A 15,798-nucleotide genomic window follows, 5' to 3' on the forward strand; every position below is an offset into this window, starting at 1 on the left:
TAATCTTTCAGTCCCATACCTAATGATATTCTTATGGAACAGTTAGGATCCCCTGTGGTGATACATTCCAACGCTGAGTAGAAATTACTTTTGGATTATGTACTTTCAAAAAAAGGTAATCTGTACTACAGTACCCTACCATTAATGTGGAGTAATAATTGCAATTACTGCTAAATAACTATAATTATCAGAGTGTGCTGAGGGAAAAGGATGAGTCAGGAATCATACTGGCAGGCTTAATTAGCCATAGAGTTACTCCAGGAAGGCTCTTCCTGGAGATGGTCTGGAAAGGGTAAATGTTCAATTCCTACTTACTAAAGGGACCAATGAAATCATTGAGGCAATGACTAATAGTCTTATGCCCTTCCCTCCCTGAACTGATAGACAATACCAGCTTTCATTCATTCCTTCTGGACCCGAGTACTAAATTTTACATATCACGCTTTCCCCATCTTTCTTCTGAGCTTCCCCGTTTTTGTCAAGAGCATCAACCAACATTTGGAGACTTCCTCCATTCTTCCCCCTCCTTCACCACACACATCTATCTGATCTTGTCAGTTCTACCTCTACAACTTCAGTCATATCTGTCCCTTCTTCTCTTCACTTGCGCAGTCACTGTCATAGATAAGGTCTTCGTTATTTTTTACTTCAGTTACTGCAATAGTCTTCTGATTGTCCTCTTTCCTCAAGTTGCGCCCCTTTCCAATCTCATCTTCCCATGGGCTACCAGAGTGATATCCGTAAATCACAGGACTGACTGTATCTCATAAAAACTTAATCAATCTTGGTGTTTCCCTGTTACCTGAAGAATCTGCAACTCATTTGTTGAACACTTAAAGCGCTTCACAGCCTGGCCCCACCTTGGTCCCTTGAGCCTTATGGACATTATTCCCTGTCACATACTCTTCAGTACAGAGAAACTGAACTTCTTGTTTTTTCTTACACAGATAATCTATGTCCTGTCTCTTTGCCTTTAGACAAGGCTGTCCCAGTGTCTGAAATGTACTCCTTCCTTCCACCTTCCAAGAAGTCCTTATTTTCCTTCAAAACTCAGGCCAAACAGTACTTCTTATATAAGACCTTTCCTGAACCACCCAGATGTTAGTGATTCCCAACAAAAATTGTTATGTGTTCATTTTATCTATAGATGTGTACATGTTTATTTGTTCTGTAGATGGAATTCTTAACTTGGGGTCCATAGACTCCTAAGGGGTCTGTGCATAGATTTCAGGGACTTTGTGAACTAGGAAAGGAAAAAAAAGTTGCATCTCTACTTCAATATAATTGCAAAATGGAGAAAGTAATCCCATTTCTACATAAAAGCTTTTAAAAAGTTTAAAGATATTATCCTCCTGTATGCCCTTCCTTCCCTTGTCTTTACTTCAGGCTGAATATTTTTAGTTCCTTCAACTAATCTTCATATGGCATGGTTTCTAGAACCCTTATCTCTGAAGATGTTCTAGATTGTCATCCTTCTTAAAATACAGAGCCCAGAATTGAATATACTGAATAACTGAATCAGTAGGTTACCTTTGTGATTATCAGGATGGTCAGAGTATAGTGGCACTGTCCCCATTCTTCTTCTGAATATTGTGGTTCTATTCGTGTAGCCTAAAGACCACCTTCTAAAGATTTTTGGACTGCTGTGTAATGCTGCTGAGTCATGTGGAGCTCATAGTGTGTCAAGGTCTCCAGATTCTGGAATCCTTTGTTCCCTTCGAATGTCACCTCACGATCCCCTTATAGAGGAGGTCTTTCCTGATTGTTCCCCATTCCCCCAGTTGTTGGTGCTTTTCCTCCATCCCCTTGGGAATTACTTTGTTTTTCATTTATATCTGTATGTGTTGTTTTCTTCCCCCAATAGAATGTGCTTTCCTTAAGGACTCAGATTTTTTTGTCTTTATAGCCCTAGTGCCTGGCACATGCAGGTGACCACAAATGTCCTCTAGCTGTGTTCCCCACAACTTACACTTGTACAGCGACTTTTTCTGAGCCCAAGGAGGCATACATACATACATTTACCTTGTGTTTCTTCATCTATAAAATGAAAAGAACAGTCCTTTTAATACCTTCAGCACAGGGTTGTTGTGAGGAAAGCACTTTACAAAGCACCTTAAGGCACAACACACAACTGGGTTGTTATTACCTTTGTGTGGACTTGTCTGATGCAGATTATAAGCCATCCATGTGGAGGATTCGCCTCATCCTTAGAAGCTGGATGGAAAAGCAATAAATCCCGTGACCATTTTGGCCTATGAAATAGGATTTGAAATTAAGAATTATAACTGTAATATTATTGGATTTGGTCCAGCTTTCTAGACTAATGAGATGTTTTTGAATCCCAATTTTGTCAGCAAAAGTCTTAGTTATCTTTCCCAGATCTGTCACCTGTAAATGTGAGAAGCATGCCAGCTATGCCTTTATTTAGGCATACTGATTTAAGTGCTGAATAGAGTGGGATTGAGGACAGGTACTTGAGGTACACCATTAAAAATCTCTTTCCAGAGTGGGATCTGTCCACTAATCATTTTGGTCATTCATCCACATTCTAAAAGTTAAAAAGCTCTTTCTGCCTTGTCTGATCCAATTTGGAAGTTTCTTTTGCCATTCAGGTTAATGAGTAGAGTATGGCATTTGACTCCTGGTAATAGTCCTCACTGATACTTGTAGGGTAAATAGAGTTATCTTCATCTTCCTCCTTATCATCAGACACTATTGACAGAATACCACTAGCTAAGCAGTTTACTGTCAGTTAAATAGACATCATCCATATACTATATGAATATATCCTAACGGGACAGCTTTAGTTGAGGTATGGAAAATACAAGGGATTCTGATTGATTTGTCTTCTCTGCAGCTTTAACTATTTGTCCCTCCATGTTGAATTTTATTTCAGGATATACTGCAAGCGCATGACACCAAACCAGCTAATCTGAAGTCATCAGAAGGTGAGTTCCATCTGTATTTTCATTTCTTTCAGGTTTCTTGCCTAATTTCACTCAGATACAGAAGAAAGATGATAGTCCTGTAATAAGAAAATGCAGTCTAATAGAGGAAACAAGACAGATGTGCCTGCAACAATAAATGAGTATACTTATATAGAATAATAAGATATAGACTCTGTATAGGCAAAAGCTAGGGATATGTGGGAGAGATTGGAAGTGTGGTTGGGTACTGGGGGTAAATCTTGACATAGGGAGTATAGAAGAGGATTGGAAAGGAATTGAGAAGCGAGTCTGTTTTAGGAGGCATTCCAGATAGTAGGGAATGTTATCTCTCAGTAGTTTTAGAAATGGGGAAGAACTAGGCATGGTCAGGGAGTCACCTTAGCTTTGCTCAGAAGAGAATCTGAATTAGAATCACAAAATGAAAGAGTAAACTATTAAAGGAAAGATCTACCAAAAATGGCTTCCTTCATCCAACTCTGCATTCAGGTCCTCTGAATAAAGGTTCTTTTCGTGCCTAGGCAATAATTGCCTTTCATTCCTATACTGTTCTCTTACTTTCTCAGGCCGTCATTCCTTGGATTCCCAAGATGGAGACAGTGGCTTAGACTCTGGGACAGAACGATTGCCTTCCCTCAGTGAGGTAAGATTGTGGAGGAATTGGGCCCATTTGAAGATGTAAAATCCTGTGCTTAAGGCGTTTAACCTATTTAAAGGTCAAACTGCATATTAGGTGTGCCAAGATCTCCAATCTCCCGTCTATGGGAGTTATGCTCTGTGTCTCTGATTTGTAAGCATTTGCTATGTTCTGGGCTCCAAAAAGTAGTATTACAAACGTATAACCAGTAGACAAATAAATGCATTTTTATTCCTAATTGCTTTACAACCAGGTATCAATTATCCAAATTCACAAGAATGCTGTTTCATTGAAATCCACAGATATAGTCAGCTCTTGATTTTTTTTAGAATTGTTTAGCTTTAGGATTCTGTTTTTATACTGACATTTGAACATTAGTATTTTAGTTCTTTCCAACTCCTCTTCCCAATTTGGACATAGATATCACAGAGGAAAGTTTTCAGGTTTTGGTTTCAAAGTCTTTTTTTTTTCCGGGGCTGCTAGCATACAAATTGCATATGAGTAAATAAAGTATTAAGAAACAATTTAAGGGGCAGCTAGGTGGCACAGTGGATAGAGCACCGGTCCTAGAGTCAGGAGTACCTGAGTTCAAATCCGGCCTCAGACACTTAACACTTACTAGCTGTGTGACCCTGGGCAAGTCACTTAACCCCAATTGCCTCACTAAAAAAAAAAAAAATTAAAAAAAAAAAGAAACAATTTAATAGGGGCAGCTAGGTGGTGCAGTGGATAGAGTACTGGCCCTGGAGTCAGGAGGACCTGAGTTCAAATCTGGCCTCGGGCACTTTAACACTAGGTATGTGACCCTGGGCAAGTCATTTAACCCCAATTGTCTTGAAAGGAAGAAAAAGAAACAATTTAATTAAGCAAAACTAAGGGATAATATCAATGCATGTCAAGAAGGAGTTGAAGGCAAGTTTTAAGAACCTCATTCTAGCCAATAGCTTTCTTTCTCTAGCTGAACTGTCAGAGCTGATAAATACAAACATGGACAGATTTCATTCTTCCTCTGCTCTTGTCCAACCATTGAGAAAAATGCTGAGGACAATGAAAAGAACAAAGTGAGGCAAAGAGAAGTGTAGGGACAGAAAGGAGGGAGAGCAAAGATCCTTAATGGCTTACAATGGATCATCAGCCCCTGGAAATGTAGAACAGATTGCTGCCTGGCAATAATAGCTAAACTGGATGAACAAGCATTTGGCTATTCTATCACTAACAGATCCCATCTCTCCACCACCCCCTTTTGTCCACTCCCCCTTCCCCCAGTCATTGCTGAATAGGAACTCGATGTTATCAGATCCTGGGCTAGATAGCCCACGTACATCACCTGTGATCATGGCTAAGGTGGCCCAGCATCATCGGCGACAGGGCTCAGATACAATTGTTCTACCCGCTACTGAACAGGTGAGCCACTTCAGTGCTTCTCTTTTCCTTTTCTCAGAGCTGACATCCTGGATCTCATCACTACACAACTTTTTGTAGTCTTAACTGTAGAAGTAAAATCCTTTTCTTCTCCAAGATTATGCCTTAAAGTGATCTTATTTCCCAGGGCTTTCTTTTGCCCCCATAGCATTGTTTTGAATCAGGTATTTGTGTGCATGTCATATTCCCCCTGTTAGGTTGTAAGTTCTTTGAGGGTCATTTTCTACACATATTCCAGGACCCTTTAAGACACCTGCATAGAGTATGCCCTTAATAAATACTTATTCTTATAGTCTTGTAGTCTGAGACAGAAAGGTATTGCACTTCATAAAAGGGTACTATATACATATTGAAGGTAAGTGTGTATTTGGGGTATAGAATAAAGGGGTACCTGGGAAAGGTGTGACATAGCCAGGGTAAACTGGCTCCTTTTTTTCTCTCTAATTAATTTAGGAAATGCAGTAAGTATAACAGTGTATAATAGGGATCTTGTGATCTCATTTGGTGTGAAATTTGCTCCCAGATAAGCAGACTCTCTCTCCTGATTCAGGTCAACACTTTCATTGCACCTTATGGTCTTAGAGGCCTGATCAGCACTGAATGGATTAAGAGACTGGCCAGTGTATGCCAGGTGGAATTTAGCTTCAAGGTCAGCACTCTCTCCATGTGTGGCCTCCACTCACACCTTCTGTGGCCTTTCACAGTATTTGATGGCTAAAGTCCATTCAGCAAACATGTATTAAGTGTCTCCTATGTATGCTAAGGTATGGGAAATGCAAGCATGAGTCTTTGCCCAAATTCTTTATTTTTCCACTATATTACATAGCTGTGAGAAGACTAGATTGGACAGTGAGAAGCTGGAGGCAGGGAATAATCAGTGATTATTCATTTCTTCCAGGAAAGAAGTAATGAACATCCAAACTGCAAGAGTGAAAAGAAAGAATGTGTTTATAAATAGAATAGATTGACACAGAAATAGTGTCAACAGGACCTGGGAATTGATCAGATGTAGAGGATGAGATAAAATGAAAAGTCAAACAAATTATTTTTAAATTTCTAACTAAATGATGGTTAAAAATGACAGGGCTTTATCAACAGAAAAGTGAAATTTTAGGGAAGGGACAGGTTTTTAAGTGATGGTGATGATGATCTTCAGTTCTAAATGCACTGAAAAGACACTGAAGTAGAATTATAATAGGCAGTTGAAAATTTAAGGTTGAGTTCAGAGTAACTGTAGAGAAAGTATATCTAGATTTGAGATACATTTGTACAAGTAGAATAATTGAAACTATGGAAGGAGATGAAATGTAGAGAGAAAATTGAAGAGAAAAGATGACAGTAAACTTTTAAAGTAATCTCAGTAGACTTGAAATGTTGAGCTGAAAGTAATAAGATGGAATGTAGCCAACAGATATAAAGTCTTACATTTAAGTAAAATAAAAATCACTTCCCCCAAATATGGGATAGAAGAGACTTTAATCCGTGAGAAAAAGTTTGAAGCAATGGAGGAAGAAGTGTTTTAATTGACCTTAAGCTTAGACTATGAACCAGTAATGTGATGTGACTTCTAAAAAACTCATGGAACATTAGGCCAAATTAATACAGTCTTCATAAAAGAATATGACAAGTCTTTATCCCACAGAACGCTGCAATGGTCAGTTTCCTCATCAGTAGGATGGAGATAACAACATTGTAATCTCTACTTCACTCAGTTTTTAGGATCAAATAAGATGGTGTATAAAAAGCACTTTATAGACTTTAAAGTGCTATGTTAATATTAGTGATGATCATCTTTATAGTTATAATATGACTAGAGTAGAGGAATGTCCAAAAATACCCCTGGAGTTGGGGTAGTGATAAGAAGAATGCCTGCCTAGGGTGTGAAGCCCAGTCCTTGTTGCTAAATATGTGCTCTGTGGATTGAGTAGTTTTAACTTAGCTTGTTGCTCCATTAACCAAGGGAAGTACATTGTAAATGGGTTTGATAGAAGGTACTGTGACCTTACAGTCTTCCTAGATATTCTTCACTACCACCATAATCCAACAGCTGGACTGCTTCCCTCTCCCCTTACATTGTAAAATGACAGATGTCAGAGCTGAGGGTCAGAGGACACTGTTCTTGCTTTTTAAAATATGTTCAGTAGGAGTAGATCTTTTATGTAGTCTGTGGGGTATTTATACACTCTGAATTGGTCCAGTAACCAAAACAATATACTCCTTTCCCACTGTAGGCAGAACTCGGTCTTGGGTACCAAGCTGAGATTCCAAAAGGTGGAGGAAAGATAGAGTCCTTGGGAAACTCATATGAAGTGAATGAAAGGCAAATTAACACATCTAAAGGAATCCTCTGAGAGCCATGAAAATGATGATTCCTACTACTCCTGCACTCAGAAGTGTTATCAGAAGCTGCAGGTTTGAGGTAGTTGGCTGTTGCCCTACTCCTGCCAGTTTTCTTTTCCACACAGGAAGAGGAACCCTGTTTCCCTTCCCATCTTCACATGTATGACCAGGTTGCTCTGAGGTTTTCCCATTGAGAGAAAGCTGGCTCTTTTCAGGGTGAAAAGGATTTTCATCTTTAATGGGAGAGTGGGAATAGTAAGAAGCTGCAGCATTGGTCCAGTCTTATATGCACCCTTTCCCTTTAACTGCTCATTCTTTCAACTCTCCTTTTTCCTCCAGGGTTTGGATCATAGTGCAAAGCCTTTGATTATTGGCCCAGAGGAAGATTACGATCCAGGTTATTTCAACAATGAGGTAACAGTTGCTATGTTCTATCCCTTGATCACATCTTTTGTTTTCAGGCTGCCTCTGAAAAGACTGATTCGGTTAGCCATGCTGAAAAGTATGGTGCAGGGTAGGAAAACTGATAAGTCTAAAGAATAATAGGAGCTATGGGAGCCATACTGGAGTGAACCAGCCTACTCTGAACCTACACTGATCACAGCTATTCTTTCTACAGTGTGACATCCTGTTCCAGGACCTAGAAAAACTCAAATACCGACCTGCTCATCTTGGGGTTTTCCTGCGCTATATCTTCTCTCAGGCAGATCCAAATCCTTTGGTAAGTTGCATTATCTTGACCAAGTGCCTAAGTATAATTGACATAGTATTGGACACTATAGTAAAGAGAATCATATTGGTTTCCCCACTTTCTGGAAGATGTAGATTATAAAGATGATAGGTGTGATACATGTATAGAGACAATAAAATAAACAATACAGGACTTGACAGTAAAGGATTTCTGATACATACTTTGCAGAAGTAACTATTACTTAGAGAATGGAGAAAAATCCATTGCTCAAGCAGGTTGGAGCCAAGGAAGCTGTCTGCTCTTGTCTAATAAATACTAGAAAGCTTCCTGAAGGAACTGGAATTTTTAGACTTTTTTGAATGAATAGATGAAGACAAGTTAGTGGGCTGAAGGTGATGGGGTATATTTTAGATGTACTATGGCATTCAGAGACTTGGCAGGAGCTAAACACACCATCTAGCTTTGAGAAGGTATGTTTGAAAGTAGAGGTAATAAGGGGGCAGCTAGGTGGTGCAGTGGATAAAGCACCAGCCCTGGATTCAGGAGGACCCGCGTTCAAATCTGGCCTCAGACACTTGACACTAGCTGTGTGATCCTGGGCAAGTCACCTAATCTTCATTGCCAAGGAGGGAAGGGAAGGGATGGGGAGGGATGGGGAGGGAAGGGATGGGGAGGGATGGGGAGGGAAGGGGAGGGAAGGGATGGGAAGGGAAGGGGAGGGGAGGGGAGGGAGGGAGTTGAAATAGAAATTTGCTGATTTCACTGTACTCTGCCTACCAGTTGGAGAAACCAGATGGAATTAGTTTTAGAAGATGTTTTCTACATTATGGGATATTTGTTTCCCACCTACCAACCCCAGGTCTATCACCAAACAAATTCTACTTTTTGGGAGCTTTTATTGAAGTAGATTAAACATTTTTTCAGTAAATAATATTAAGCATCTACTATGTATAAGGCACATAAGATTCATGGATTACTTAAAAAGATCTGTGATTCCTTGGTTATATGTATTTCTTTATTTCTTCCAAAACAACTTATAACTCTACATGTTAGTGGATAGTTTTCATGAATTGTGACCAAAAGAAAATCATCATCCGATGGCTAGCCATGCAGTATTAAACCTTAACATCTTTTTTGTTTGTTTTTTGGGTTTTTTTACAGGGCAGTGAGGGTTAAGTGACTTGCCCAGGGTCACACTGCTAGTAAGTGTCAAATGCCTGAGGCCAGATTTGAACTCAGGTCCTCCTGACTCCAGGGCGGGTGCTCTCTCCACTGTGCCACCTAGCTGGTCCCCTAAACCTTTCCATCTTTTTTTTTTTTTTTTGGTGAGGCAATTGGGGTTAAGTGACTTGCCCAGAGTCACACAGCTAGTAAGTGTTAAGTGTCTGAAGCCAGATTTGAACTCAGGTCCTCCTGAATCCAGGGCTGGTGCTCTATCCACTGTGCCACCTAGCTGTCCCAAACCTTTCCATCTTGCTGAGCTTATTAGTTCTAACACATCAGACACATACTGTTGGAGGCTTATTCTCAAAGTCTTTCAAGCTTGAAGGACCCTTCTTGGGAACTTGCACTCAGAGTATTAAACTGTCACCTAAATAAAAAAACAAGTCCTGTAAAACTTTTGACTAGATAATTTAAAGCCAAATTTTTACTGGAAAGAATACTTAGTAGACAACATTCTGATGAGTCCAAAGAAAAGTAGCATTAGCTGAAGAATGCCCAAATGCTAAGGAATACGCAGAGCAAAGGATCATGCAAGACTTAGGGGTAGGAGGTGAAACAGTGAAGGCTTCTGGGAAGATAGAGGAGTTTGAACAGCTTTGAGAGGAATATTCCTCCCACTCAGCTAACTCCTTTCTTGTCTCTTCTTAGCTTTTCTACTTATGTGCAGAAGTTTACCTGCAGACATATCCTAAGGATTCCCGGGGATTGGGAAAAACTATCTGGGTTATTTTTCTGGAAAAGAACTCGGTAAGATGGGAATGGGCGGTTTTGCTATACCCTTTGCAACTTTCAAGTCATAAGATCATTGATTCTGCAGATATCAGTTTATGCCTGTGCACCTCTTTTTGCTAGGCAGTATCATAATATCAACAACAAAAAAATACTTTCTGAATTTTGAATATTTAGACTTGATTTTGAGTCACTAGTCACTATTTTGATTTTTGAGAACTAGTTTAAACTATGTCTTTCTCGTGACAGTCTTTGAAGACACCTGTAGTATCTTGCCTTGGTCTTACTTCTCTGAGCTAAATACGCCCATTTTCCTCCAAGGCCTTAACTTCACAGGCTCTTTTTATTCTGGTTGGCCCCTTCTAGACCTATCCTATTTACCAACAGATTTCCTAAATTGTCATTCCAAAGATTAACCTGAGTACAGTATGGATCACTATCACCCCCTTAGTTGTTAACTCTGTGCCAGTGATGGCATTTACGCTTTTGGCTGCCATATCACAATATCGAGAGCTCCCTCTTCTCCCTTCTTCCTCATTTTAGATCACTCAAATGCGGTCTACAGTCAGTACCTCCACTTATTTTTCTCTCACTCTTCTTAACTCTCCACAGTCTGGCTTCTGACTTCATCAATCCACCCAAAGTTACCAGTCATCTCTTAGTGTCCAAATCCCATGGCCTTTTCTCAATCCTTTTTGGCCTCTCTGCAGCCTCTGCATCAATCGCATAGTTCACAACTGTGATATTCTTTCCTCTAGGTTTTTATGACACTGTTCTGTTCTGCTTTTCAAACTCTTACCTGCCTTACTGCTCCTTCTCAGCCTCCTTTGCTGGATCTTCATCCAGATCTTGCCCCCTGAGGCTCTGTCTTGTGGCCTCTTCTCTTCTCCTTTTATACTATTTCCCTTGCAGACCTTGTCAGTTCCCATCAATTCAATTATCATCTAAATCTGGATGATTCTCAGGTCTATTATTATGGAAAAGAAAGAAGAACCATTGAGTCATCTTAAAAAAATACCCAGAAGAAAACAAAAGGAAAGCCAAAAACAATTCACAAATAGTCTGGCTTTGAAAGCTGCAGGTTAAACTTAAGATATAATGAAAGGAAAAAAACAGGTGTACATAATAGAGGTCTGCATGTGATTTCATATATCATCCTTATTTTCTATTTTATAAAATATATGTAAATGCATTTTTGTATTTGTTGAGTTTAGAATAAAAATATATGAATTTAAAGAAATTGTCATTAAGAGAAATCAAGAAATTATTAGTTACTATGCTTTGGGCAGAGAAAACCAACAGATGTCCAACTAATTGAAGCCCTTTATTAGTAATGGAATGGAAATTGAGAAGCATTTATTAAGCCCTTACTCTGTGTAAAGCATCTTGCAAAATACTGATAGAAAATTGAGAGAGTCTTGGCTCTGGCATTTTAATTGGTGGAGATGTCACATCAAAGAGATCCACCAAGTAGTTAGGCAAATGACAAAGCATTGAGGACCTTGGGGAGTTAATGGCGGGGCAGATGATCTCCCACTAAGTGAATAGTGGGTCCAAAGGTGAGAGTTGGAGCAGGGCTCTGGGGCATCAGCATCCTGTGACAGGCCATTCTGTGTCAAGTGAGAAGTGGACAATGCAAGAATGAATTTTGGATGGAGAGAGGAAGAGTGACTCCACTAAGTGGCAGTAGGTGGTGCTTGTCTGTTTTCCAGCTGCCTGTTGGCTGGCTGAGATAGGAGGGGAAAGTTCTTGGGCCACCCATTGGCAGCCTGGGACAGAGGAGAAGAAGTAGTATGTCATTCTTCCATACCAGACTGGTGATCTGTGTCTCAAATTCCTTATCTGTTTCCTTTTTTTGTCCAAGTGTTCTTTAGTATATCTTAATGACACTATTTTTTCTGTTAGTGCTTCAATTTATTTTCACCCAAATACTGTTCACTGTCCTTAATCCCTTATGGTGCCTAAATTCCCTCATATAAGTCTTATCTTTTTAATATTCAGTTATTATCAGATATTTAGGGAAATACATGAATATGATATGGTTCACCTTCTTCATTCTGGGGTTAGGGAGCATGCCATTCCATTTAATAGAATGAGCCTGCAGAATGATGAAGTAAAATCATTAAGAGTTCTTGACCAGAAGATAAAGACTGTTAGAATCTCAAGCTTTGGATTCAGGTAATCTAGAACAGAAGTGTCAACCTGCTTAAAGTGTAAATGGGGAATGTTTAAAAAAAATAGGCAAAGTATATTACATTGTGGATAGTGTTAATCTGTAATTTTCTAAGTCAATATATGGCCAATCACGATCCATTTATTTCTATTTGATTTTTACATCCACAATTTAGACCAGCTTGTACTTGAGAAAGAATGCTTTCCACAACATTTAGCTTATATTGGAGAACCTCCATCAAGTGATGGAGAATTCACTACCTCCCGAAGTGATCTGTTCTACTTTTGTTTTTTTTTCTTTTTTTTGGTGTGGCTATTGGGGTTAAGTGACTTGCCCAGGGTCACACAGCTAGTAAGTGTCAATTGTCTGAGGCCGGATTTGAACTCAGGTACTCCTGACTCCAGGGCCAGTGTTCTATCCACTGTACCACCTAGCTGCCCCCCTGCCCCTACTTTTGAATATTTTTAAAGGTAAAGTTCTTTTGTTACATCAAGCTGAAATTTCCATCTCTGTGACTTCCACCCATTGCATCTGTTTGGAGCCATGCAGAATAAATTCTTTCACATAACGGTTCTTTAAATACTTAAAGACAGCTATCATGTTCCCATGTTCTCTCCTCTGTATATATGTACATTTATATGTGTGTGCGTGCGTGTGTAAAATCTCCTTATGTATATAGTTTCAGGTACCCTCATAGTTTTAAAATGTTCTTCTCTGGGTTCCTCCAGCTTAAATGTCCTGTGTATAATAAGGCCCCCAGAATTGAACACAATTCTCCTGATGGCATTCAACTAGTGCAGAGCTAACACTTTTTTGTTCTGATTATTGTACTTCTATTCACACAGTACAAATTTGTGTTCGTTTAATTGGCTTCATGTGACTCATATAGATTCAGTTTTTAATAGTTATATTTTATTTTTTCAGTCAGCAGAGATCTGTTTTCTCTCCCTACTCCCTCCCAAACCCACAACCCCTATCCCCATTGAGAGTGAGAAAAGCAAAACTCCTCTGACAGAAATGTCTAATCAAGCAAAACAAATTTCTGCATTGGCCATATCCACAAGGGGAATAAATAAGCAAATGTGTGAATGTATGTGTATATATTTATGTCTGTGTAAATGTCTCATTTTACATTCGTTGTGTTTCACCTCTCCACCATGGTATGGATAACATGTCTCTTCATTAGTCTTATCAAATTATGATTGATCATTACACTGAGCAGAATTCATAAATCTTTCAGAATTGTTTGTCTTTACAGTATTGTTGACATTGTATAAATTATTCTTCTGGTTTTGTTTGTTTCACTCTGCAGCAGTTCACACAAGTTTTCCCAGGTTTCCCTGGAACCATCCCCTTCATCCATTTCTTAAAGCACAAGAGTATTCTATGATGTACATATACCATTTTCCAGTTGATGGACACATCCTCAGATTTCCATTCTTTGCCACCTCAGAAAGAACTAGAACTAGGGGGCAGCTAGGTGGCATAGTGGATAAAACACAGGCCCTGGATTCAGGAGGACCTGAGTTCAAGTCTGGCCTCAAACACTTGACACTTACTAGCTGTGTGACCCTGGGCAAGTCACTTAACCCCCATTACTCTGATTACCCCCTCCCCAAAAAAAGGAAAGAACTAGAACTATTTTTGTGCCGCAACTAAGAATTTGTTTTGCTTAGAATGAATTGTTTAACTCTTCTCTCTCGAATTTCCCCTTTGCCCTTTTCCCTCTTTCCCTCTTGAGTGAAATGTATTTTTGTGCCCAATTGTGTGTGTATTTTTACCTCTGACTAGTTCAGATTAGAGATTGATGTCACCTGCTCCCTACCTTGTATAGATTTCAACTTGTGTACCCTGACTGTGTGAGATAATTTTCCTTTCCCTCTCTACTCCCCCATCCTCCCCATTATATTCTTCTTCCTTTTCTTTCCATTCTTCTCTTAAGCTCATCAAGACATAACAGAACCACTCCAGAGCCTTGCCTAATTAGATTGTCTCTTTGATCCCTCATGATGATAAGGTTCAGATGTGTATCATGTTGCCATATTAGAATATAAGCAGTTTTTCTTTGTTTGGTCCCTTATCCTTGTTTATTCATACTTACATTTTTATGTTTCTCTTAACTGTGTTTGAATTGTAGTCTCCGCACAGCTCTGATCTTCTGAAACGCTTCAAAGCATTTCATTATTTCATTGAGAGTCTACTTTTCCTCTCTAGGGTTATACCCAGTTTTTCTGGGTAAGTTGTTTTTGGTTGTAAGCCTGTCTTCTTTGCCCTTTGGAATATTGTGTTCCAGGCTCTCCATTCCTTTATATTGGTAACTTCTAAATCATCTCTGGATCCTGACTGAATTCTCTCTTTCTGGCTACCTGTGGTATTTTTTCTTTGACTTGGAGACTTTATATTTTGGCTATGATTCTTTTGAATGTTTTCAGCTTAGGGATTGCTTCCAAAATGTGACTAGTGGATTCTGTTTCCATTTTGCCTTTAGGTTCTAAAAGATCTGAGCAGTTACTGTTTTTTGAAATATAATGTCTAGGCTCCTTTTTTGTTCACGGTGTTCAGAAATCCAATCAATGATTCTTAAAATTTTTTCTCTTTGAATTGTTTACTAGGTCAGTTTTTGCTTTGAGATACCTTACATTTTATTTTATTTTTTTTCCGTATTTCAACTTTGTGTCATGTAGTCATTGGTTCTGTTTGGTCCATTCTAAATTTTAGGGATTTTTGTTTCTTGGACAAGGTTTTATACCTCTTGTGCAAAGCTATTAATTCCCTTTCTGGTTCTTTCTTCTATGTCATTTCTTTTCCAGTTTATTCCTTGAGTACTCTCATTTCATTGATTAAAAACATTAACACTTTAAAAATCTTGCTTCAGGGGGCAGCTAGGTGGCACAGTGGATAAAGCATTGGCCCTGGATTCAGGAGGACCTGAGTTCAAATCCGGACTCAAACACTTGACACTTACTAGCTGTGTGGCCCTGGGCAAGTCACTTAACCCTCATTGCCCTGCAAAATAAATAAAATATTTTTTTAAATCTTGCTTCATTTCTTCCAGAAGTTCTAGTTGAGTTTGTACACAAGTTTTCTCTCAGGCAATGCTTGTAGATGTGTTGGAGTCATTCTTTTCTTCTGGGTCTGTGTTTTGATCTTTTCTGCTACAATAATAGCTCTTGACAGTGGGATTTTTGTTTTTGTTATTTGCTCATTCTTCCACCCTATTCCTGACTTTGCAGTTGATATTATGACCAATCTCTGCCCACTTCTGGAGGGAAGGGCTGGGCTAGTCTTGTTGTTACTTTCTTGGGTTATTAAATGTTGTTTCATTACAGGCTCTCAGGGTCAGCACAGGCTAAGGACCTGCATGTTTTCAGTACTCCCAAAGTGGTCTGATCTAGAGTAAAGGCTTGACCCCCTGGTCTGACATCTTCATGTTCCTGACATGGGTTTGGGTCTGAGCAACACTAGAGTGCTTCTGGACTCATCCTCTATAAACCATCCAGGGAATTCTGCTGGTGCAGAGTAAGAGAACTGCAGGCTCCCTGCTGGACTAGGAATTCTGCCCTGGTTGTTCCTTTGCAGGCATCATACTGGGCTAGAAATCGGGACTGAATACCCTCTCTGCTCCTGGGATCAGAGT

At 39.4% G+C, this 15,798-nt stretch overlaps 1 protein-coding gene across 10 annotated transcripts in view; it reads left to right on the top strand.

The window, feature by feature from the left end:
* ARHGEF11 (Rho guanine nucleotide exchange factor 11) overlaps positions 1 to 15,798 on the top strand; it is a 155,492-nt gene that overhangs the window by 98,373 nt on the left and 41,321 nt on the right. For 9 of the 10 annotated variants that reach the window (XM_044001182.1, XM_044001175.1, XM_044001178.1 and 6 more), the window contains 6 exons: positions 2,897 to 2,948; positions 3,512 to 3,588; positions 4,849 to 4,986; positions 7,684 to 7,758; positions 7,964 to 8,065; positions 9,908 to 10,006. In XM_044001182.1, the coding sequence (XP_043857117.1) occupies positions 2,897 to 2,948; positions 3,512 to 3,588; positions 4,849 to 4,986; positions 7,684 to 7,758; positions 7,964 to 8,065; positions 9,908 to 10,006 (543 nt within the window). The remainder of the gene's footprint in view (positions 1 to 2,896; positions 2,949 to 3,511; positions 3,589 to 4,848; positions 4,987 to 7,683; positions 7,759 to 7,963; positions 8,066 to 9,907; positions 10,007 to 15,798) is intronic. The other variant, XM_044001184.1, reaches the window with a different exon arrangement.

The sequence above is a fragment of the Dromiciops gliroides genome, chromosome 4, assembly GCF_019393635.1.
Source record: "Dromiciops gliroides isolate mDroGli1 chromosome 4, mDroGli1.pri, whole genome shotgun sequence".
Taxonomy (NCBI): Eukaryota; Metazoa; Chordata; class Mammalia; order Microbiotheria; family Microbiotheriidae; genus Dromiciops; species Dromiciops gliroides.